Below are 24,753 nucleotides of genomic sequence, written 5' to 3'. Positions count from 1 at the left end.
AGGCAGACAGACAGAAACAGATAAACAGACAGATACAGAAACTTAAATATACATAAAAACAGACAGACAGATAGACAAAAAGAAATAAACAAATTATCAAACACGCACAAACACAGGCGTCGGCGTTATCGGGTCAAAAAACATGTCAGGATATTTAGTTTTTCGCTTGATTAATCTTTTCAATAAATAACTTGCGCCTGCCCTATCCAATTAAGACTCTCTCTCTCTCTCTCTCTCTCTCTCTCTCTCTCTCTCTCTCTCTCTCTCTCTCTCTCTCTCTCTCTCTCTCTCTCTCTCTCTCTCTCTCTCTCTCTCTCTCTCTCTCTCTCTCTCTCTCTCTCTCTCCTCATTACCTGTGAAATTGGCGCTTCAGCTGATCCAAATCAATACTGGTAAATTCCGCATCTTTTAACGTGTAATGTGACCCTTAAGTACGTGTTTATCTGCTCAATTTTGTGTTCTTGTCTGCTTCTTCCTCAGGTATTTCAAGGTGAGGCAGGTAGGGTTGAGAGGGTACAGGTGGGAAGAGGTGATGCAGTTTTTTTTAAGTTGGATTTGTAGAAGCAGTAATTTGAGTACTTGTTCTAATGCTAAACACAGGTAAACACAGGTAAAGGTAGAGATGAGGGTATAGGTAATAGATGTTTCATGTCGCTTGCATTGTGTTCTCTGGGTGTATTTAACCTGTTGGAGTGTGTCTGTCTTACTTGTCTGTTTGCTCAGGTGTTAGGTATGTGATGGAGTTGAGCATAGGTAAGGAGGTCAGGGTAGATAGGTTAGAGGTATGTCGTGGAGAGTGTCATGTGCTCCGTGAGTGTGTGTTAGCCTGTTTAATTGTTTATATTGTACCTGTTGTGTTGTCCAGGTGTTTTGGGTATGAAGGTGGTGTAGGGGTTATAGGTGTGGTAGGTAAGGTCAAGTAAGAGGCGATAGGCAAAAGGCGTGTCGAGAAGCGTGGTATGTGTCCCTTGAGAGTGTGTTTACCTTTTTATCTGTGTGTTATACCTGTCAGTTCCTCTGGTGTGGCTAAGGTAGATTGGGCCAGGCGAGGGGGAATAGGTGAAGGTGTGTCTGAGTGTGTGTTTACCTGTAAGTTCAAGTGTGCCTTCTGCCTGTCAATTCCTCAGGTAAAGGGAAGGTCAGGTGAAAAGGTAAAGAGGTGAAAGGTGTGTCTGAGTGTGTGTTTACCCATTCAAGTGTGCCCCCTTCCCGCCATTTCCTCAGGTGAATGGAAGGCAGGTAAGGCCAGGTGTAGGGGTGGGTAGGTGAAGGCGTGTCGTGGAGCGCGTAATGTGCCTTTAGTGTGCCTGTGTTGCCGCCTGGCCGTCCCGAGGCTCCGCTCATTTAAGGCGAGTAACGCGCCCCAGTCCGACCATTACCTGCCGGCTTACCGTGCGCCTTGTAACTAACACCTCGCCTGTCTCCGTCTGTCTTTCTCTCAGTCTGTCTGTTGGTCGGTCGGTCCGTCGGTCGGGCGGTCTCTATCTGTCTTTTTCTCTCTATGTCCGACTTTTCGTTTGTCTCTTTGACTTTTATATCCGTCTCTCTCTCTCTCTCTCTCTCTCTCTCTCTCTCTCTCTCTCTCTCTCTCTCTCTCTCTCTCTCTCTCTCTCTCTCTCTCTCTCTCTCTCTCTCTCTCTCTCTCTCTCTCTCTCTCTCTCTCTCTTTCCGTCTTTGTGTGTCTATCTGTCTGTTAACCTTTCTGTCAAATTTCTCCTCTTTCTCAATATTATATTTTGTTATGTTTTTTGTTATTTTTCCATTTCTCTTTCAATACTTTCTTTATGTCAGTACCTCTTTCTGTATTTGTCTATCTATTTATCTATCTCCATTTTTTCTTTCTATCTTCCGTTCTTTTTCTCTCACTATTATTTTCCTTCTTCTCTTTTATCTTCCTCTTACTCTTATTAAAACCTTTACTCTCCTTCCTCCTGTTCTCTACTTCTCCTTCTCTTCCTTCTCCGTCCTCGTTCATTATACATCTTTCAATTCACTCTTTTCACTTTTTCTCTCACTATTATTTTCCTTCATCTCTTTTTTCTCTTCCTCTTACCCTTATTAAAACTTTACTCTCCTTCCTCCTGTTCTCTTCCCTCTGCCTTCTCTTCCTTCCCCGTCCTCGTTCATTATGCATCTTTCAATTCACTCTCTTCACAATGAGGACAATATGACTCTTTACATTAGCCTGAGATTATTATTTTCCCCTGTCGTTGTCTAAGCATGTGTCAGCTCGCTTTAATTATGACATAAATAATGAATACGCACCCACGGACCTTCACCTTCCCACCTGTGCCGCTTTGTCTTCCTGCGCCACGCCAAGTATACAACTTTTACCTTTCTTTACACGCTAGGTATAACTTTTCTCTCTTCCTCTCTATGCCAGGTGTGTCTTTTATGCGCATTATGTTAGGTATAGTTTTTTTCTCCTTTTTTTCATGCCAGGTGTAACTTGTATCTTTTCATCCTCTATACCAGGTGCAACGTTCCTGTCTCTTTCTCTCTCTTCCAGGTACAGCTTCTCTTCTTCACTCTCTTCCTTCTATGCCAGTTACAGTTTCTATCTTCCTCAGTTCTCTCTATGTCAATTACATATAAGTTTTTCCCTCGCTTTCCTTTATGTCAGGTACAAATTTTCTCTCTTTTCCTTTTCTCTGTCAGGTACAGAGAGAGAGTCATTCTGTTCTCTCTTTTTATTCATGCTAGGTACAGTATCTCTCTCTCTCTCTCTCTCTCTCTCTCTCTCTCTCTCTCTCTCTCTCTCTCTCTCTCTCTCTCTCTCTCTCTCTCTCTCTCTCTCTCTCTCTCTCTCTCTCTCTCTCTCTCTCTCTCTCTCTCTCTCTCTCTCTCTCTCTCTCTGCCAAGTTCAGATTATTCTCTCCCTTTATACCATGTACAACTTCTCTCTCTTCTCTCCATGCCTGAGACAGCTTCTCTCTCCCCCTTTGCCAGGTACAACTTCTTCTCGGGTGCGACGGAGGCTGACGGAGTGAACAGCACCGACAACGTCATCCCGACACTGCTCGCCGACGTGAACGTGCACGTGCGTGGCGGGGCCGTGGTGCCGCTGCAGGGGAACTTGCACGTGAGTCTTTCTCTTTTTTTCCAGCAAGGGAGGCAGCTCGAAGAAAAAAAAAAAAAAAAACGAGAGGCCAGAAGACTATTACCTCCCACCACTCAGTAACTCACTCACTACTACTACTACTACTACTACTACTACTACTACTACTACTACTACTACTACTACTTCTACTTCTACTACAGGAACATTTTTTATTTAATTATGTAATACGTTCATATATCACAATTGTGTATATATCCTGTATTATGAAATAGACTACTACTACTACTACTACTACTACTACTACTACTACTACTACTACTACTACTACTACTACTACTCACTCACTACCCACTCACTCAGTACTCATTCACTACTCACTAACACTCACTTGTCCAGACTAACAAAATGCGAATCATAAAAAAAAACATATACCTTTTTTTTGTACAAGTGAGTAAAAGCAAGAGAGAAAGGGAAAAAGATACAGAAAAATAGAGAAGGGTGTAGATGGGCGCAGGGTACGGGAGATCAGGTGGAAACGTGGAAGAGTGAAAGGGGGAGGGTTTGGTCACAGCTGTCACTTTGCTTTAGACTAGCCGGGGCAATAGGGCGTGTGTGTGTGTCAGACGGAGGACGAGGAGGAGGAGGAGGAGGAGGAGAGAATGGAAGAGCACTGGAACGGCGTAGGGAAAGGAAGGGAGGAAGGCTGGAGGGACGTAAGAGTAGAGAGATGGAAGGAAGAGAAAGTAAGAGGCTGGAGGGATGAAGGAAGAGAGCAAAGTAAAAGGCTGGAGGGTCGAAAAAATAGAGAAATGGAAGGAAGAGATTAATAGTAAAGGCTAAAGGGAGATAACGTAAGGGTAGGGAGGAGTAAGAGGAGGGTGTAGGGAAGGGTGGAGAGATGAACTGTAGGAGGGAGGTAATGGAGAGCAAGTAAGGGAAGGGAGTTGCATTACTGGAAGAGAGTGGAGAAGGAAAGGCAGGAAGGCAGGAGAGATGAAGCTTGGGAAAGATGAAAAGGAGTAAAGAGAAGTTAAGGGAAGGGTGAGGAAGGGAAAGGGAGGAGGGATTGGGGGATGAGGAGGAGAGATGAGGGAGAAAAGCAAGGGAAAGTAATGAAAGGGAAGGGAGGGAGTCTTGACTGACGAAGGGGAAGAGAGATGGAAGGAAGAGAAGAAAGGTAAGGGATGATGAGAGGAGGGATGAAGGGAGAGATAATAAGGGAAGGGAGGATTAAGAGGAGAGTGTGAGGATGGGAGGAGAGATGAATGGTGGGGGGAGGGAGGGAATGAAGAGAAAGTAAGGGAAGGGAAGAGAGTTATGGAAGAGTGCGGGGAAGGGAAGGAAGGAAGGGAGGAGAAATGAAACTTGATAAAGATGAAAGGGAGTAAAATTAAGTGAAGGGAAGGGTTGGGGATGGAAAGGGAGGAAGGAATGAAGGATGAAGGAATAGAGAGAAGGAAGGGAAAATAATGAAAGACAGAAGTGGCAAGGAGAGAAGGAAGGGAGGAAATCAAGGGATGGAAGGAGGGATACAGTAGTTGGGGGATGGAAGGGAAGGAAGGGGATGAAGAGATGGAGAAAAGGAAGGGAAATGAAAGAGAGAAGTAGAGGGACGAAGACAGGGAGAGAAAAAAGGGAGCAATTTAAGGGAGAGGAAGGGAGGAGTATAGTAGCTTGGAGGAGGGGAAGGGAAGAAAGGGTAACTAGGTCAGTGAAAATTTATGAGGGAGGAAAGAATAGTGTCTGTCGAGAGCGGGTGGGAAGGGGAAGAAAAATGGGAGATGGTGAAGGGGAAGAAACTGTGTATAGAGACAAGGTAAAAGGAAGGGAGGGGAAGCGGTTGGGAGAAAGAAGACAAGGAGGAAGGGAGGAGGAGGAGGGGAAAGGAAAGAAGGATGAGGATAGGGTAAGTGAGACAGGAGGAAGGATAGAAAGAGGGTGAGTGAGTAGGATTGAAAAGGGAGGAGAGAAGGACAGGTGAGTGAGAGAGAAAGAGGAAAAGAGAGATAAATAAAGAAGGGTAAGTGATAGAGATGGTGAAGGGAAAGAAGAGGCGAGTGAGGGACAGAGAAGAGGGGAAAGATGAAGAGAGGGTGAATGGGAGAGGGAGGAAAGAAAGGAACGACGAAAGTGGAGTGAAAACTGTAGAAATGGATATAAAGTAATCAGAAAGAAAAATAAATAAGACGGAAAAGAAGATAAGAAAAAAAATGAAGGAAAGGGAGGATAAATGTCAAGGTTGAAAGTGTAGAGATGGAAGAACGCGGAAAAGATGAAGAACCGGAGGAATGGAGAGGAAGGGGAGGAAGGCAAACATACCCAGAAGAAGAGAATGGAGGCGATGCAGGATGCGGGAAGGCAGACTTGGAGAGAAAGAGGAAGCAAGGGAGAGGAAGTGGAGTGGTGGGAAGACGATGGTGTGTTGTTGCCTGAGGGTAAAGGGGAAGAGGGTGAGGATGATAGGCTGGGTTATCAATAAGGGATGGTAGAGGGAGGAGAGGAGTTAGGGAAGAGTGGGGAGAGAGGTGATGAGGCGGAGGGATGGAGGATAATACATTTAGTTCAAAGATTGCGTTGGGAGAGAAGAGATGTACACAGATTTACATAGATGTTCAGGCTACACAGACCCCCATGGTCCAGACTACGTGGTCTGTCCTTGAACCTGAGTGGGACTACATCAAGCAGGAGGGCAGGAGGAAGGTGCGGCGGAGTTTGTTTTTAAATGAGTCAGTCGTGTTCCACTGAACTAATGAAGGTGGGATGTTATTCCATTCTCGCGCTACAACGTTGGGGAAAATGAATTTGGTTCGGTCTTAATGTATTTGTTTTACACTTAAGCTTTGTACCATTATTTTTCGTTCGCGACGCGTCATCGATCATAAACAATTTGAATTCATTCACATTAAAAAAGCCATTGAGTATTTTGAAATATCCAGTCAGTTTTCCTCGGAGGCGATGCTTTTCAAAGCAGAAAATGTTAAGACATAACAGTCTCTCCTCGTAAGTTTCTTTTTGGGTAAGGAAGAAATCATCCTGGTTGCCTTAAGTTGAACATTTTCTAGTTGAGCGATGTCCTTCGCATGGTGGGGAGACCAAAACTGTACTGCGTTTTCTAAGGGAGGTCAGACTGAACAATTGTACGGTGGTAGGATCACATATTTATTCTTAAATGTGACGTTTCTGTTAATAAAGCTCAACATTGTTCACTTTATTTGCTAGATCAATGAATTTCTTATAGATTTTGAGGTTAGACGTTGTTTTGACAGCCAGGTCCTTAACACATTGTACGCTTATGAGTTTTACACCACACATTTCATAATCGAATTTCCTGTATACATTTCCAAGTTCAAGAACCTGACCCTCATCTATGTTCAAGGGCATCTCCCATTAATCAGACCAAGCAGAAATATCATACACATCCTCTTGGACGTTTACCTGTTTTGGTCTGAGAGGACCGAGTTACCAATCTTCATGTCTTCAGCAAATATAATAATGAATTTTGAGTACAACATCGATTTCACTGATTCCAATACTGAACAGTACCGGCCCGTGAACTGAGTCTTGAAGGACACCATTAGTGATTGGTGCCCACTCTGAGGCAGCTCCATTACCCTTTGTTGTCTGTTGCTCAGCGAATGAGGGATCCATTTGTGTAATTTACCAAACGTAACCAAATCATTACTACGGACTATTCTTTTTTTTACAGCAAGGGAGACAAAAAAGTAACAGAAGAGCCCGCCTGGCGCTGCTCAAACAAAAGCGACTAGAACAAGAGGCCAAAAGAAAGGTCAATTTCGGGAGAAGAGGTGTCTTGACACTCCTCTCTTGAAAGAGGTCAAGTCATAGACAGGAGGATATACAGACAAAGGAAGGCTGTTCTAGAGTTTACCAGCGGTAGGGATAAAAAAATGATGTTGATTAACTCTTACATAAGAGATTTGGACAGTATAGGGGTGAGTAAGAATAGAAACTCGAGTGCAGCGGTGCCGCGGGAGGGGGTAGGGATGCAGTTAGTAAGTTCAGAAGAGCAGTCAGTATGAGAATATCGGTGGAAGATAGAAAGAGATGCAACATTGTGGCGGAATTTAAGATTCGTTAAGGTTGCTTAAAAAACTGAGAAGGGGTCGTTATAAAAGTTCAGTAGTTTGGGCAAACGGAATCTCTTGTTTCGGAATTCGTAATGTGAATCCTTAAAGTGAACGAATTTCTAGGTAACTTAGAATTTTTCTCTAATTATGCTCTCAAATAGCTAACTTACCACTGAAGTTAGACTACCGGGTCTCTAATTACGCGGTATTTTTCTGTCTCCTCTCTTGAAGATTGGTGTAACGTTAGGCATCTTCCAAGCAGTAGGGACTATGCCATTTCACAAGCACACATTAAATAGGGATGTAAGAGGACTGAGTATTTCGGTTTTTGTTTCTCTATGTATTTTTGGATATATACTACCTGGTCCTGGACTTTTGATTGTTAATCGATCGGAATGCAAAGAATCGGTATTTATTTCAAAGTCTGTCAATGCATGAATGGAATTTTCATTTATATCGTTGTCATCGCTGATCGAGGTATTTTCTGTATACCCACGCTTTGCTTGACCACCTAATTTTTTCTCTCGTCGTTTGGCTTCATGACGCTATGTTATTTTCGGGCGAATTTTGAATTTCGTTTTGCCTGTGTAACACATTTTCTCCTTAAGAGAATGTTTGATTTTTTTTGTTCAACTATGGTGGACTTTTATTAGTGTTATGTCGCTCCTTGTTAATGTGGACAAATGTATTTTTTGAGGGTTAGTGGTTTTTATAGTTTTGCCACGCTTTAGCTACGTTGGAATCCTCTGATGATTGAATATGTCAGTTTTCGTGTAATTTCTACTTAATTTGCTCTTTTGAAATCAGAAACCATTATTTTATTTTCAGTCACTCTTATTTAAGGTCTTATGTCGATGCGTACCAATTTGTGATCGCAAGAACCGAGATTTTCGTCTACGGCTATGCTGGGTAAATCTAACATGATGCAGTGCATTATTTTATCGAGTCGCTTCTGTAACCAGTGGAATTGAGTAATTATCCATAAAAAAATCAAACATTCTAGTGATTCCCACTCTGAACTCGAACGTGACGCCCAGTGTATGTGAGAGAGATTGTAATTTCCTAAATTCAGTGACTCAAGGATTTTATGTGTTTGTCACATAACAATATATATTTCAGTATCATCAGCTCGTGATTGTCCCGGAGGCCTGTAGGCGACGGATATGTTAATCTCTTTTATTCCGTATTTACTCGTACGCACAAATGTTTCACATTATTTCCGCTTGGTGTTTCACCAGAAAGCTGCAATCACATTTTACTTAAATGGTGATTCCTCCACCTCTACGGCTGATGCGATCTTTGTTGAAGAGTCTAAAGCCATTCTATGTTGCCTTCTGAAATAAAATCAATATTTGACGCGTAAATTAGTTTCAGTTATAGCAATTACATCAAAATTTCATATTGAAACAAGGCATCTAAATTCTTCAATCTTATTTTTTAGGCTATGAGCATTGAAACTTTTAGAATATCTTCAAGTTCCAGTCTAGTTATGGGGTCGCGGTTTTACAATCAGGCGTCAGGATAGCCGCTGCCCAGTGGTTAGCGTTCCTAACTACGAATCTGCGGGGCTGGGTTCGAATCGTGGCCTGGGCAGTCGGCGTGAAGCACACTCAGCTGTTCATTCTATCGGGATGATTGATAAATGAGTTCCTGGGGCAACCTTGGGACGGTAAACTCATAAAGTTGGGATCATACGCTGTATGCTCCTAACTTTACCGTTTTGCCTTTAGCCACATGACATCCATTTAGGTTAGGTGGACGGGACGGGTGAGACCGCTCGAGAGTAGTCTTTACTTGAGGCTTGCGTACTACTTCGTTCAGGAGCCTTCCAAACCTCGCTGCTCCAACAGAGGACAGGTGCAGACCGTCCCTTTGGAACAGACCACCATGACTGTAGAAATGATCCCAGGAGTCAAAGCATCCCACGTCGAGTCCCCTACAAATAGTCCTGAGGTGGTTATTAAGGCTGAAAGCTTCTTGAAGAATACGTTGGTGGCTATCCTTGAAAGTATTTCTGGAATATTTGTAGGTAACGGATGTACTTATTTTATCTGTTTGTATTTACTCGCACGCCCAGACGTTTTACATTACTTCCGCTTAGTGTTCTATTAACATAATGTTCTACTGGATAAGTACATGGTACTTATCCTGGAATATCTTGCAGACATCGTTTGTACCTGCGTTCAGAACGAAGACAATCATTAGAAGCCTCGATGGTACCTCGTCAAGGGCGCACGTGATGTCGTTAATTCCAGCTCCAGTGTAACAGTAACTGCGCCACCGACGAGGCACTCTCACAGAACTCAATCCCCTGTTAACGAATCATAGTCTTCTACCAGATAGTGCTTAACTACTCTTCCACTTGTATCAAATAACAGTCACATCAGGCTCGAACGATTTATGTTTTTTTTCAAATTCTTTGATTGATAGCTCATTTCAGATATATTAAAAGACACCTGGCTCTGCAAATGCACATAAAGGGTATCTTAATAATTTACTGCATGTGAATAACGATTACTAATAGAAATAACATAAAATAGTAAATAATTGTTGAATGCAATGCTAGGCTATTTCGACTGTTAGACTACCCATGTTATTTACATGCAACACGTCAAAATTCCTTATGTATAGACACTTGCAGAGTTGTATGTCACTTTATGTACCTGAATGAGATGAAATATGAGTATCTGAAAGGCTATAGATATAGATCGTTCGAGTATGATCAGACTATACTGTTTGATTTACAAGTTGTTCCTTTGTGTGCTTGTATGGTATATTATAGAGGCAAATCTTCTGTTTGCGGTACATATAAGAGGGCCTGAGGTTTTTTTGTATACACAAACATTCAAATATATCACTGAAAATAAAAAAAGTTGATCTTCACGCAATTACGAACTGACGATGCACAGGTGCCACATCTTCGTTCGTGAGTGGACAGACGGAATGAAACGGACTATAGTAGACAATACACCGTTTTTCGCCTGAATAAACTCTTGCAACATGTCAATAGTGCAGGTTAGCTCGATAATCGGAACACGATGGACACTTCTTCAAAGTTTTGGTGATTGTGTCTAGGGAGAGAGAAAAAAAGAAAGAGTAAGAGAGGTCAGATGGTAGTGTGTGTTCACGTGATGAGGTGGCGCAAATGGGAGAGTGAACGCTGCGGGTGTTTGAAGTCGGAGAATGAGTGCATGGGAGTGAGCCTCGCTAGGCCCCTAGTGTATCACATAGGTTGCAAGCTACGGTTCAATGAAGATATTGTACTGACAGTGATGCAGTACCGAACGGCATTGGCTGAGATTCTAAATGAGTGAACTGCATGTCGAGTAGCGATGTTTTCATGCTTATGACAATTCGTGTCACCTTAGGTCAAGTCAGGGCTGTCTAATTACTTGCGAAAGGAGAGGTAGCACTCAGGTTGATAGTCGCGAGTTTTTTTTATAAACTTGAATAGCATGTTAAGTAGAAGTGTAATAATGCGATACAAAGGTAACAAAGGGTTAGAGGATAGAGCAAAGGTCTGGTTGAAGCAACGTGTGCGCGTGGTCAACTTAAAGAGAGGCTAAGGTGTGGCGTTTGCCGAACTGAATAAAAATAATCATGGGAGTAAGTCTGGAAGAGACGAAGGAATTAGGAGGGACTTGAGCCTCGGGGAAATTGCAAGGTGCGGCTCCGCTGGCTTCAGGGACAGCTGTTTCTGAAACAAACAAACAAAAAATACAAACGGAATGAGTTAGTCCAACACGCCTTGTTATCACACACAGGAGTGTTAAACGGATTTCTGGATTCAGGTTTTAGTTACAGAAAAGGTGTGTGTGGGGTGGGGGTTACAAAGAAAGATACAGATGCGGAAATTCAGAAAAATACGAAAAGAAATATAAAGATGTAGGGCGGTTCGACTTGCTGTTTTGAAAGTTGAAGCGAACCATTGTGAAGAATGGTCACAATGAGGGAGTGCGTTAACACAACACAGCACAGTGGAGGCCTTGTGGAAGACTTATTGGCTTTGTGGTACCCTGGTGTCTTGAGTTACAGGCTGTCCACAACACAAGGACACAGCTGTTGCTGACACACGGAGAAACACACCCAATGTTATGGCGTGCCGCCACACACACAAAAAAAAGGAACGACGCGATAACACTCGTCACCGCCAGAAAACACACACATGAACACAACTCAGGGGCAGCAGGAAAAGGCTGACAAGCTGGGCGGGTGACCTGTGTTGACCTGAGTGGGTGACCGAGTGTTGACCTTGGGAAGCCGCACTGGCTATAACAGAGAGAGAGAGAGAGATGAGAGGGGATGGAGTTAAACACAATAAAGGGGAGGAATTTCAGTGGGAACTATCTAATAAAATTTAGTTTTTGTCACTGAGGAAGTTGAGTATGAGGCGCCTGGAGAGGAAGAGATGAAAGAGAAGGAGGAAGAGAAGGAGAAGCGAGGCAGGGGAAGGAAGAGAGAGAAAGAAGGGAAGGAGTGAGCGGAGAAAATATTGAAAGAGGAAAGTTAGAGGAGGGAAAGAGGGACAGAGTGGAAGGAGGGTGGAAGAGAATGAAATGAAGGAAGAGAAAGGAGGAAGTGAAGGAAAGATAGAAGACTGACGAGGGAAGGGCCAGAGAAAAGGAAGGGAAATGAGGGAAGAGAGAGGAGAGTAGGAAGAATGAAAATGAAAAAAAAATAGAGAAAGGAATGAGGGAGGGAAAGAGGCAGATAAGGGAAGGAAAGATGGACAAAGGGAAAGAGAATGACGAGAGAAGAGGGAATATGAAGAGAGAAAGGAAGAGGAAAGGACAGAAAAAAGTGGACTGTGAGGAGTTGAAAGGAGAGAAGGAAGGGATATGATAAGTGACGGGGAAAGGAATGGGGGAGGTGAAATGAGAGAGTGATGGGAGATGAGGGAAGACGAGGGGGCGTGAGGGAAGAGAAACATATAAACATGGAAAAGCAGGTAACAGTTAGCCTGTTGACTTATAACGAGGCTGCTTACTTTAGTCATTTAATTAATTCATCAGGTTCATTCAGGTGTGGAGAGGGGATTGTGGGAGCCATAGAGGTACAAGTCTGCTAAGTGTACCCTGAGAGGTATATGGAAAAGTCATAATAAAGAGAGTGTAAAGACTTACAGAAGAGAAAATCAGTGAAGAACAAGGAGGCTTCATGAAGGGAAGGGGATGTGTGGATCAGATATTTTTCTTCAGGATGGCAGTAGAAAAAAAATATTAGCTAAAGGAATAAAAACTATACGCTGCCTTCATGGATCTAGAGAAAACTTATGACAGAGTCGAGTGGCTGGCATTGTGGGACGTCTTAAAGATATATGGTGTGGGAGGAAAACTGCTTAATGCAATAAAGTCTTTCTGTGAGGATCAATCCGTATGTGTCAAAATTACTGGAGAAACAAGTGAACATTTTGAGATAAAAGTGGGCTTGAGGCAGGGGTGTGTCATGTCACCATGGTTGTTCAATATTTATATGGATGGTGTTATGAGAGAATTGAAGGGTAAAGTTGGGGAAGTTGGAGTAAAAATGTATGCTGAGGGAAGGAAGTGGGTGCTGAATTCAATCTTATTAGCTGATGACACAATGCTCATTGCAGAAGATGAAAGTGACTTACAAAATTTGGTCATTGTTTTTGATAGTGTATGTAATAGGAGAAAGCTCAAGGTATATTATGTCAACAAAAGTAAAGTGATGGTTTGTGAGCGGAGTAGAAATGAGGTTGTGGATTTTGTCCGGACCAGATAGAGTGGGAATTGAATGTGAAAAAGAATGCAAAATAACTTTGAATGGTGAAGAAATGGAGGAGGTTAATGAGTTTAAGTACCTTGGATCAGTTATGTGTAAGCATGGTGGTACAGAAGGAGAGACAAGAGAAAGGGCATTGCAAGGAAGAAAGGTGGTGGGGTCTTTGGGTGTATCATGAATGGCAGAAGTGTGAGCATGGAGGTAAAGAGGGATTTGAGAAATACAGTAATAGTACCAACCCTCACATATGCAAGTGAAACGGGCCTGGAATGAAAGTCAGAAGTCTAGAGTGCAGGCAGGGGAAATGAGTTATTTGAGGAGTGCATGTGGTGCGAGTAGAATGGATGGAATGAGTAATGAAAGCGTGTAAGAGTGTTTTGGAATGTATCACAGGGGTGAAGGGAAGAAATGAAGCGACAGACTTTAAAGTGGTTTGGCCACATGGAGCGAATGGAGGAGAGTAAGATGACCAGGAGGGTGCATGTGAGTGAGATAGAGGGGGGGAATGCTAGAGGACGACCTCCAGTGAAATGGAGAGATAGGGTGCAGGAATATGTCAGAGAGAGGGGTGAAAGATCCTTGAGAAACTTTGAGCAGGCAAGGAGGGAGTGTCTGGATAGAGAAAGATGAAAACTCTTCTGCCGTGGCCATCCCCTGGTTTGAGCTCCTAGGAGCAGGCGTCAAAGATGAATGAATGAATGAATGAATCAGGTTCTTCAATGACCTTAAAAAAAAAAAAAACTAATAAAGCTACTTCCTGTGGGGACGCAAAAAAAGTAACGATCATTGAGCTTCTCGGAAAAGTTAATGATTTCGCTATAAATAGCTCTGCAGGAAGGTTATTCCACTGGCGGATGACTTCCAGAAAAATAAAAGACTCCTGCCGATGTTTATTTCACATCGCCTCGCTAGAACTGTTTGGCATATTTAGTACTCGGGTTTGGTCAAATAAAAACAACAGCTTTGAATGATCATCGTTACTGAACTTGTTGAGGTATCTGAAAACCTGTATCAACACCCCTCCTGTTGTTGCCTCGTTCTGAAAGTAAAGAGATTGTTGAGTCACTTGAGTCGCTCTTCATACTGCTGTGCCTTCAACGATGGTATCACGCCTTCATCGAGGAGAGGGGAAGAGGAGGAGGAGGAGGAGGAGAAGGAGAGGGAGCGACGGAGTGAGGTAAAGGAGTGAAGAGGGAGTAAAGGAAGGGTGAACATCGGAACATGGAGCAATATGTGTCATCCAGAGTTTTTTCCTTCTTTCTCCTTTGCCTCTGCTTTTTTACTAGTTGGCTCAGATCAGTCTGTTTGGCTGTCTCTCTCACTTTCTTTTCTTTCCCTCTCTGATTATGTGCCTGTCTGCACGTCTGTCTGTCTATCTGTCTGTCTGTCTGTCTGTCCATCCTTTTCACTCTGTCTTTCCATCTCTGATTCTGTGCCTGTCTGCACGTCTGTCTGTCTGTCTGTGTCTGTCTGTCTGTCTATCTGTCTGTCCGTCCTTTTCACTGTCTTTCCATCTCTGTGTTCGTGTCAGTCTGTCTTTCTCTCCCTTCCCCCCTCCCTGTCTGTCTGTCAGTCTCTCTCTCTCTCTCTCTCTCTCTCTCTCTCTCTCTCTCTCTCTCTCTCTCTCTCTCTCTCTCTCTCTCTCTCTCTCTCTCTCTCTCTCTCTCTCTCTCTCTCTCTCTCTCTCTCTCTCTCTCTCTCTCTCTCTCTCTCTCTCTCTCTCTCTCTCTCTCTCTCTCTCTCTCTCTCTCTCTCTCTCTCTCTCTCTCTCTCTCTCTCTCTCTCTGTGTGTCTCTGTCTCTCTGTCTCTCTCTCTCTCTCTCTCTCTCTCTCTCTCTCTCTCTCTCTCTCTCTCTCTCTCTCTCTCTCTCTCTCTCTCTCTCTCTCTCTCTCTCAGTTTAAAGAGTCCGCGTGACGTGTTGTGAGAGTCAACATGACCAGTACAGGTGTTGCCAGGAGAGAGGATCAAAAAATATCTTCACTTTCATGGCGTAAATTGGTTTATACATTTTTGTTTAATATCATTTTATCGTTTTTCCTCTTTTCTCTTTTTCCTCTTATTCTTTTCCCTCTTGCCACGTACCTCCCCGCCTTCTCTTCCCCTCTCCTGCTATGCTTATTCATCTCTCCTTTCTTGTTTTTTCCTTTGCATCCTTCCCTATCCACACGCCTTTCCTTTCTATTCCCAACCCCTTCCCTCCCTCCCTCCCACTTCTTTCTCTTTGTCTCCCTTCTTTTCCTCTCTTCTTTTCACTTCTCTTTCTCCCTTCTTTCTTTTTTAATGTTGTCTTTCACCACATTCTCTCTTTCTTTTCCACTTTTCATCCCTTATCTCCATGTCTTCTTCCATTCATTTTCTTGTTTTGCTTTTTCTCTTCCATATTTTTTTCCTCCGCGTCTCTTCCTTTCCTCTTCACTTCCTTATCTTTTCTCCCTCCCGTCTTTATAGCTTTCTCTCTGTCTCTCCATTTCCTCTTCCCTCCTTTTTCCTATCTTTCTCCCTCCCTTTCTTACCTTTCCCTTCTTTGCCTCTCCCATCTTTTTAATTTTTCCCTCCCTTCCCGTTCTTTTCCTTCCCTTCCTTCCAGTTTCCTTTTTTTTTCCTCCGTTTCTCTTCGTTATTTTCCTTCTGCTTACATCTCCTTTCTTTACCCCCCCCCCCCTTCTCTTCTCCCTTCCACCCCTCCCTTATTTCTCATTATTTCCCTCCATCCTTCTTCGTTATTTCTTCCCTCACACCGCCTACACCTCTTTCATTGTCATCATTTCTCTCCATTTATCACCTCCTCCTCCTCCTCCTCCTCCTCCTCCTCCTCCTCCTCCTTCCGCTCCTCTTCCTCTGCCAGTTTCCCTCTGTTCCCTCTCTTCCGTCTTCCCTCCCTTCTCCCACCTTCATCATTTCCTCCTTTCTTCCATTCCTCTTCATTCACTCCATTCTCTCTCAAAGTTGCCTCTTCCAACTCCTCCTCCTCCTCCTCCTCCTCCTCCTTCTCTTCCTCCTCCTCCTCCTCCTCCTCATTCGCAATATAAGAAAAAGTCGCGTCACATTATTGTGTTCGTTTTTTTCCGGGAATCAATACACTCACCGGTTTTTACAGCAATGCCTTCAGTGTCAGCGCTAGGTTCGGGAAGTTTTGCGAGGATGAAGGCGCAGCGTTCCCCGATGCGTGGGGTCACCTCACTGGGCGTCCGTGTTTGTTCCGTGACGACAGCCTCCAATTTTTTTTTTTTACAACAAAGGAGACAGCTCAAGGGCACACAAAAAAGAAAACAATAATAAAAAAAGCCCGCTACTCGCTGCTCCCAAAAAAGAATCAAAAGAGGTGGCAGAAAGAAAGGTCAATTTCGGGAGGAGAGGTGTCCTGATACCCTCCTTTTGAAAGAGTTCAATCGTAGGCAGGAGGAAATACAGATGAAGGAAGATTGTTCCAGAGTTTACCAGCGTGAGGGATGGAAGAGTGAAGATGCTGGTTAACTCTTGCATAAGGGGTTTGGACAGTATAGGGATGAGCATGAGTAGAAAGTCGTGTGCAGCGGGGCCGCGGGAGGGGGGGAGGCATGAATGGAGGTATGAAGTTTCCAGTTGAGATTTTGAGTCAAGGATAGACCGAGGATGTTTAGTGTTGAAGACGGTGACAGCTGAGTGTTGTCGAAGAATAGGGGATAGGTGTTTGGAAGATTGTCTCGAGTTGATAGAAATTGAGTTTTTGAGGCACTGAAGGACACAATGTTCCTTCTGCCCCAATCGGAAATGATCGCAAGGTCTGAGGTTAAGCGTTCTGTAGCCTCTATTCTGGAGCTGTGTACTTCTTGTTGAGAGGGTCTTCTATTGAAAGAAGTTGAATAATGCAGAGTGGACTCGTCGGCGTATGAGCGGACAGGACAGTTTGTTATGGAAAGAAGATCATTGATGAATAACAGGAAGAGAGTGGGTGATAGGATAGAGCCCTGTGGAACGCCACTGTTGATAGGTTTAGGGGAAGAGCAGTGACCGTCTACCACCGCAGAGATAGAACAGCCGGAAAGGAAACTGGAGATAAAGGAACAGAGAGAGGGATAGAATCCGAAAGAGGGCAGTTTAGAAAGCAAAAACTGGTGCCAGACTCTATCGAAGGCTTTCGATATGTCTAGCGCAACAGATAAATTTTCACCGAAACAGCTAAGAGAGGATGATCAAGAGTCAGTTAAGAGCACGAAGATCACCAGTAGAACGCCCTTGCGGAACCCATACTAGCGATCAGATAGAAGGTTAGAAGTGGAAAGGTGCTTTTGAATCTTCCAGTTGAGGACTGATTCAAAAGCTTTGAATCACAGGAAAGTAAAGCTATAGGGCGGTAGTTTGAGGGATTGAAACGGTCACCCTTCTTAGGCACAGGCTGTACAAAGGCATACTTCCAGCAGGAAGGAAAGGTAGATGTTGATAGGCAGAGACGAAAGAGTTTGACCAGGCAGGGTGTCAGCACAGAAGCACAGTTTTTAAGGACAATAGGAGGCACTCCATCAGGTCCATAAGCCTTCTGAGAGTTGAGGCCAGAGAGGGCATAGAAAAAATCAATTGGAAGAATCTTAATAACAGGCATAAAGGAGTCAGAGGGGGGATGAGTAGGAGGAATATGCCCAGAATCGTCCAGAGTGGAGTTCTTACAGAAAATTTGAGCGAAGAGTTCAGCTTTAGAGACAGATGAGACGGCAGTGCTGCCATCAGGGTTAAGGAGAGAGGAGGAAGAAAGAAGTGAAATTGGAGGAGATATTTTTGGCTAGATGCCAGAAGTCACGGGAAGAATTAGAAGAAGCAAGGTGTTGACATTTTCTATTGATAAAAGAAGTTTTGGTAAGTCGGAGAATAGATTTGGCACGATTCCGGGCTGAAATGTAAAGATCAAAGTTAGCGGGAGTTCGAAGGCTCTGGAACCTTTTGTGAGCTGCCTCTCTATCTTTAATAGCACGAGAACAAGCATGATTAAACCAAGGTTTTTTAGCATGAGGAGTAGAGAAAGTACGTGGAATGTATGCCTCCATTCCAGAGACAATCACCTCTGTGATGCGCTGAGCACACACAGAGGGGTGTCTCTCCTGGAAGCAGTAATCATTCCACAGGAAATCGGAAAAGTACATCCTCAGGTCGTCCCACCGAGCTGAAGCAAAATGCCAGAAGCATCGCCTCTTCGGTGGGTCCAGAGGATGTACAGGAGCGATAGGAAAGGATACAGAAATAAGGTTATGATCGGAGGAGCCCAACGGAGATAACAGTTTGACAGAGTAAGCAGAAGGATTAGAGGTAAGGAAGAGGTCTAGAATGTTGGGTCTGTCTCCAAGACGGTCGGGAATACGAGTAGGGTGCTGAACCAACTGCTCTAGGTCGTTGAGGAGAGCAAAGTTGTAGGCTTGTTCACCAGGCTGGTCAGTGAAAGAGGATGAAAGCCAAAGCTGGTGGTGAACATTGAAATCTCCCAAGATGGAGATTTCAGACAGGCGTTGGGCAAGGTGGCACAATATCTCCAAAATTATTCACGGCTTGCTCTGAAGAAGTATGGAAGAAATTAACGAGATAACATGGGAATCCAGATACACAATGCACAGATTTACAGATGACATAGTTTAGCTGAGTCTGAGGAAAACCTGCAGAGAATGATCGAGTGACTTCACAGAGAAAGTCTGAAAGTAGACCTGAAGATGAATATGAAGAAAACAATAATCAGTAATCAATAATTCGTTGGCAGGACAGCAAACAATGATCGGGAACGAAACTCTTGAAAGAGAAGAATACACATATTTAAGACAAACAATTTGGGCAAATCCTGACCACGAGAAATAAATAAGCAAGAGAATATGAATATGATGGAATGGTTCTGGAAAACTTTACCGGAAGAGAAAAGTGTCGGCTATAACTCAAATGTTCTGCCAGGCCAAACATGCTGGTCGGAAACTTGGTTCCTAACAAAATATTTCGATATAAAACTAAGAATTGCGTAATGAGGATTGGAGAGAAAAATGCTGGGCGTAACATACAGATACAGAAAGCGAACAACTTGAAATAGAGAAGATACAAAGATTGAAGATTTTTAAACTAATAAAACTTAAAAATGGAGGCCGGTCATATCATGCGTAGAACTGATAACAGATGGACAACGAAAAAACAGTGGCAATCCAGAAAGTAAGAGAAGTCAGGGCAGACTTAAATATTTTGACAGAGCGGGAAAGCGTACACACTAACACCACAGAGGAGGACAACGTAGGGAAAGATCATTGTCCTGCAGTGGACTAGTTATGGCGGAGGATGGCGATGATGGCAGACTCCAAAATAGCAGGCAGCCGACAATACTGACCTGTACGAATAGACAGTCTCCATAGGAAAAATGTAATAATTAGAAACATCAAAAGTCCTAAAGTTGACTCAGGCTTGATGAGGGGACCAGGTGGATTAATTCTTCATTTAAGTTGTTGCTCAACCGACGCGAGAAAACAATGCATAGAATTTTGTCGTGGTGTCTGAATCTGGTCTCGTACGCGACTATGAAGTCGGCATGAAATCAAGCTGTTTCAACCGCCAGTTAAGTAGAAACTCGGTTTATGATATGTCCGTGGTACCAGAGTATAGGAAAGCTAATGCTAAAATAGCACGTAAACCGCTAGCCATTGGAAGTTGGGACCAACTAAATGTCACTACAACCGACAATGTTTGAACGTCTTTTAGGGATAAACACGAAGAAGTAGAGACAACAACAAAATCAATACGAACGTCAACTGACCCAATACGTTATCTCCGCGGTTGTTGAAGGAAGTCTTAACAGCAGATGCTTCAGGCACTTTCCGCTTATTTGATCGGTCACTGAAACTGATCAAGGCTCGTGGAGTCTGGAAACTGGCAATTGTAACAGCAATGAAAAGAAGGAAGTAAGAGCGTGGCCTTCAGCTACAATCCTCTAGACATGACTTGGTGAAAGTCAGAAGGCTTTCTGTTGCCTATTCCTCCATGATTCCATGATTCCTTCTCTTCCTTTCATCTCCTCCTGCGCCTCACATTTCATCCTTTATCCTTCCTGTCTTTCTCCCCTCACACTTCACTCCCTCCCCCTCCCCTTCCTCCTACACCTCCATATAGCCACAACCTCCCCTCTTTTTCCCTCTCTTCCCCCCTCTGTTTAATCCTTGTAAGCCTTACTCTTTTAATTCATCTCTCCCTTCTTCCTCCTCCCTCCCCCTCCTCCTACCCCCATTCCTTCTCCTCCTCCTCCTCCTGTCACGTAATAAAATGACCTTGAGTTTCCCCTCCCTTTCCCTCTCCCTTTACCCTCTTCTCCCTTGATCCTCAACATATCTTTTCCAACGCCATCTCGGCCTTGACCTTTAAAGTCTTGCTCTCTCTCTCTCTCTCTCTCTCTCTCTCTCTCTCTCTCTCTCTCTCTCTCTCTCTCTCTCTCTCTCTCTCTCTCTCTCTCTCTCTCTCTCTCTCTCTCTCTCTCTCTCTCTCTCTCTCTCTCTCTCTCTCTCTCTCTCTCTCTCTCTCTCTCTCTCCCATCAATAATAATCCTCAGGCTCAACCCTCTCTTTAACCATGTATTCTTTCTTCTCTCTCCTCCTTCCTCCCTTCTCTCCCAGCTTTTCCATCTATTTTTTTTAAAATACATCACTTCCTGGTATCTCCTCTCTCTTCCTCTTTTTTTTACTTCCCTTTTTTCTCTCTTCCCTTCACCTTTTTCTTTCTCTTTCCTTCTTCCTTTTATCTCCTTCCCTATTTTCTCCTCCCTCCACCTTCCATTTTTTTTAGTTCCCTCCCTCGCCTTCTCTTTATTCCTCTTCTTTTTTCCTTCCTTTCTTTCTTTCCTCTTCTCTCCTCCATTTTATCTCCCATGAACTCCTTTCCTCTCTTTTTCTTTCTTTCCTTTCCTTTCTTCCTTCTTCCTTTTCTTTTATTCTATGTGTTTTCATCTTCCTCTCTCATCCTTTCCCCTCTTTTTTTTTTCCCTTCATCTCTTCTTCCCTTTTTTGTTCTTTTCCTCCATTTCGATCTTTTATCCATCCTGGCTCCCTTTTCCTCGTTCCCTTTCTTTTTCCTCTCTTCTCTATCCCCATCCTCTTCCTTGCTTCCTTCTCTTTCTTTTCTCCTTTCTTTCTTTGTAGTCTACCGTGTTTCCCTTTCCTCACTTCATCATCTCTTTCTCTCTTCTCTTTCCTCTCTCCTTCCCTTTTTTACTCCTTCCCTTCCTCTCCTTTCCCTCTCTTTGCACTTTTCCTTCCCCTGTCTCTCTCTCTCTCTCTCTCTCTCTCTCTCTCTCTCTCTCTCTCTCTCTCTCTCTCTCTCTCTCTCTCTCTCTCTCTCTCTCTCTCTCTCTCTCTCTCTCTCTCTCTCTCTCTCTCTTTGTAGTTCTCCCTTTTCTTTTTTTATCCTCTTTTGACTCTCTCCTCTCCTTCTACTTTTCCTCCCTTGATTTCCCCTTTCCCTCCTTCCCTTTGCTTTATTTCCTTTTCTTCCTCTTTTTCCTGCTCAGTTTTCTTCCCTTCTATTTTTCTTATCTCCTCCGTGTTTACATTTTCTCCACTTCCCTTGGTTTCTTTCCCTTCCTCTTCTTTCTCCCTCCTTTCACATCTATGTTCGTCTCTCCCATATTCTCTCATCCCCTATTCATTTCCTACTATTTCCTCACTTCCCTCTATTGCGTTTCCCTCCATTCCTCCTTCCTCTTTTCCCTTCCCTTTCCCCTATTTTTTCCTTCCTTTCATCCCCTTCCTATATTTCTTTTCCTTCTCTCTCTCTCTCTCTCTCTCTCTCTCTCTCTCTCTCTCTCTCTCTCTCTCTCTCTCTCTCTCTCTCTCTCTCTCTCTCTCTCTCTCTCTCTCTCTCTCTCTCTCTCTCTCTCTCTCTCTCTCTCTCTCTCTTTCCTACTATTTCCTCATTTCCCTCTATTGCGTTTTCCTCCATTTCTCCTTCCTTTTCCCTTCCCTTTCCCCTATTTTTTCCTTCCCTTCACCCCCTTCCTATATTTCTTTTCCTTCCTTCCCTCTCTCTCGCCTTCTCCACTCCCATTCTGTTCCTTTCCTCCTTCCTCTGTTTTCCTTCCACTTTCTATTGTTTCTATTTAATTTTCTTTCCTCTTTCCATCGTGACCTTGACCGGAAGTGACCTCGCCTCTTATTGTCTTGCAGGAATGGATTAAGACGACGGAGGATTCTCGCGCCTACCCCTTCACCCTCCTCGTCGCCCTCTGCTGCAACGCCTCCTCCAACACTTCCTCCTCCTCCGATATTGTGGACGGCCAATGGGGTGAGTCTGGGAGTGTATGTGTGTATGTGTGTGTGTGTGTGTGTGTGTGTGTGTGTGTGTGTGTGTGTGTCATCCTCGTGTCTGCTAATTTCTTTTATATATTATTTTCCTGTTTCTTTATTTTTCATTCAACATTTTTCTCCTGGTTGTCTTTCTCCCTTCTTCATCTCGTTTTTCATAACTTTTTTTATAGCTCCTTTGTTCCTATGTGCCTCTCTCTCTCTCTCTCTCATTTTGATTTTTGTACCAATTTCCTTATTTTTATCTCATTTTTTTCTGCTATTTCGTTTTTACTTATTTTAGTTTGGTATTTGCGAGGCATTTTTAATCCTACGTTCTCCGCCTTGAGTTGCAGTCGTGTTTAATCTGTTTTTTTCTACCTTTAACTTTTTATTTTATTTTCCTGCAACGGGCGTCTCATGTGCAGGGAGCTTTTTTCTTTATGTTTTATTCTTGTTTTTTATCATCATCGTTCTGGCTTTTTCCACTTTCATACTATTCTTGTTGCTGTTGTTGTTGTTGTTGTTGTCGTTGTTGTTGTTGTTGTTGTTGTTGTTGTTGTTGTTGTTGTTGTTGTTGTTGTTTTTGGTGTTATTGCTGTTGTTGTTGTTGTTGTTGTTGTGCATCTTTACAGTTTGTTCTTGTTCTTCTAGTTCTTATTCTTGTTCTTCCCCTCCTTGTTCTTGTTTTTTTTTTTAGCTTCTGCCTCTCGTTCTGTTTAATTTCCCCTTCTCTCCTTTTCTTCGTCATTTGCCATTCAAACTTTTTTAATATTACTACGTGTGAATTTTTCCTCCTGTCTTCATATTTTTTCATTACCTTACGCTGGACTGCTTTCATTTCGTCCGTATATCACAATTTTTTTTCAGTTCATTTCTATCATCTTTTTCTCATTTTTCTCTTCCTGTGTCTTTTGGTCGCGCAGTCGCCTCCCTTCATCTCTTTCTTCTTCTTTTTCCCCCCTTTTTTTGTCCATTTTTCATATCTGGTTCACTCTTTGTCATTCCCTTGCCCCGGTCTGCCTGCTACTTACACTCCTTGCCTCATCATCCTCTCCGTCCTCTCTCTGTTTTTCTTTCCCTATTCCTTTTCTCGCCTTCGTTCGCGTCCTTTCTCTCGTCCTGGTTTGCCTCTTACTCGCCCTGTTGCTGCCTCACATTTTCCATCTTTTCCTCCTCTTTTTCCTCTTAGCCCTCGTTCTCTCTATCATATTCCTCCTCCTCATCCTTATCCTCTTCTTCGTATCGTTCTTTTCATTATTTCTCTTTGTCTTTTTTTTGGTTTCCTTTTCTTCCTCTTTTTCATCATCCTTACCCTTGTTCTTTTCCTTTTCCCTTTCCTCTTCCTCCTCCTCCTGTTTTTTTTCCTAATTTTCGTAGCTTCCCCCTCCTCTGTCCTCATCCTTATCCTCGTTCTCTTCCTCCCCTTCCCTTTTTTCTTCCTCTTCCTTCCTTTCTTCCTACGGTTCCTTCTCCTTGTGGTCACCGCACCCTTCTTTTATCACGTATCTAAGTGTGTGTGTGTGTGTGTGTGTGTGTGTGTGTGTGTGTGTGTGTGTGTGTGTGTGTGTGTGTGTGTGTGTGTGTGAAGTTATGTTTATTCAGGTGAATCTGTCCATTTAGGAAGGTTAAGTGTTTCTGCATTTTTCATTTCCTCATTTACTTTTTCAGTCTGTCACACCTTCACTCAAAACCTGCTTAAATATTTTTTTTTTTTTTTTTTTTTTTTTGTGTGTGTGTGTGTGTGTGTGTGTGTGTTTGTGCACCTGTCTGTATGATTGTAGGCTTGCGTATATGTATTTGTTTATTAATGTTGTATCGAGGTGGAAATCTATGCCGGTGGAGATTATATATTTTTTCATCGAGGTGTGCCGCTCCGTGCAGAAAGGTTACGTGATTCTAGTTTTTCATTTTCATTTTTTTCCGCAGGTCGTCACATTCACAGCCATGACCTAGTTTTTCACGCCCTGTTCACTCCCTCATTTACCAATTAACATTGCCATAATAACTAACTCTCTCTCTCTCTCTCTCTCTCTCTCTCTCTCTCTCTCTCTCTCTCTCTCTCTCTCTCTCTCTCTCTCTCTCTCTCTCTCTCTCTCTCTCTCTCTCTCTCTCTCTCTCTCTCTCTCTTATTTAAACATACAGATATAGATGTAATATACACAGACCCTAAGGTGCACTGTAGTGTGCTGCCTATTCAAAGGGCAAAATAAAATCTAAATAAAAAAGTACATAAAATATAAAAACATATAAAAACATACATTATACATGTATGTACATACTGCATTCCTAAGTGTCACTGCTCCACTACGAGTGTTAGTGGAGTGAGGAGTGAGCTTCTCTAGTGGTGGGCCGCCAGCTTTATTTTCTGAGTGTTCATCTACCGGACGTTAGGGACAGTGGTCGTGAACATGTTCCACATCCGGGAGACTCTTTCCATAAAGGTGCGTTGGTGCTGGCACCTCCACTGCGTCACCACGTTATAGCACCGTTCCCGTGTCCCGCGTGGTGACTCTCGGAGGTTGGCGTAGGCTCGCCAGGTGTTGTTTTCCCTGCACTTGTGCCTTAAGAAACACCACAAGAGCAGCTACGTCCCTG

The 24,753-nt window shown here is 43.3% G+C and overlaps 1 protein-coding gene across 1 annotated transcript in view; it reads left to right on the top strand.

Moving 5' to 3' along the window:
* LOC127003620 (probable maltase-glucoamylase 2) overlaps positions 1 to 24,106 on the top strand; it is a 97,660-nt gene extending 73,554 nt beyond the window's left edge. Inside the window, exons 12-14 of the mRNA XM_050870527.1 lie at positions 2,950 to 3,082; positions 22,039 to 22,364; positions 24,085 to 24,106. Of these exons, the coding sequence (XP_050726484.1) occupies positions 2,950 to 3,082; positions 22,039 to 22,364; positions 24,085 to 24,106 (481 nt within the window). The remainder of the gene's footprint in view (positions 1 to 2,949; positions 3,083 to 22,038; positions 22,365 to 24,084) is intronic.
* The last annotated feature ends 647 nt before the right edge of the window (positions 24,107 to 24,753 follow it).

Source organism: Eriocheir sinensis, chromosome 25, assembly GCF_024679095.1.
Source record: "Eriocheir sinensis breed Jianghai 21 chromosome 25, ASM2467909v1, whole genome shotgun sequence".
Taxonomy (NCBI): domain Eukaryota; kingdom Metazoa; phylum Arthropoda; class Malacostraca; order Decapoda; family Varunidae; genus Eriocheir; species Eriocheir sinensis.
This window is presented reverse-complemented; position numbering and strand designations above follow the sequence as displayed.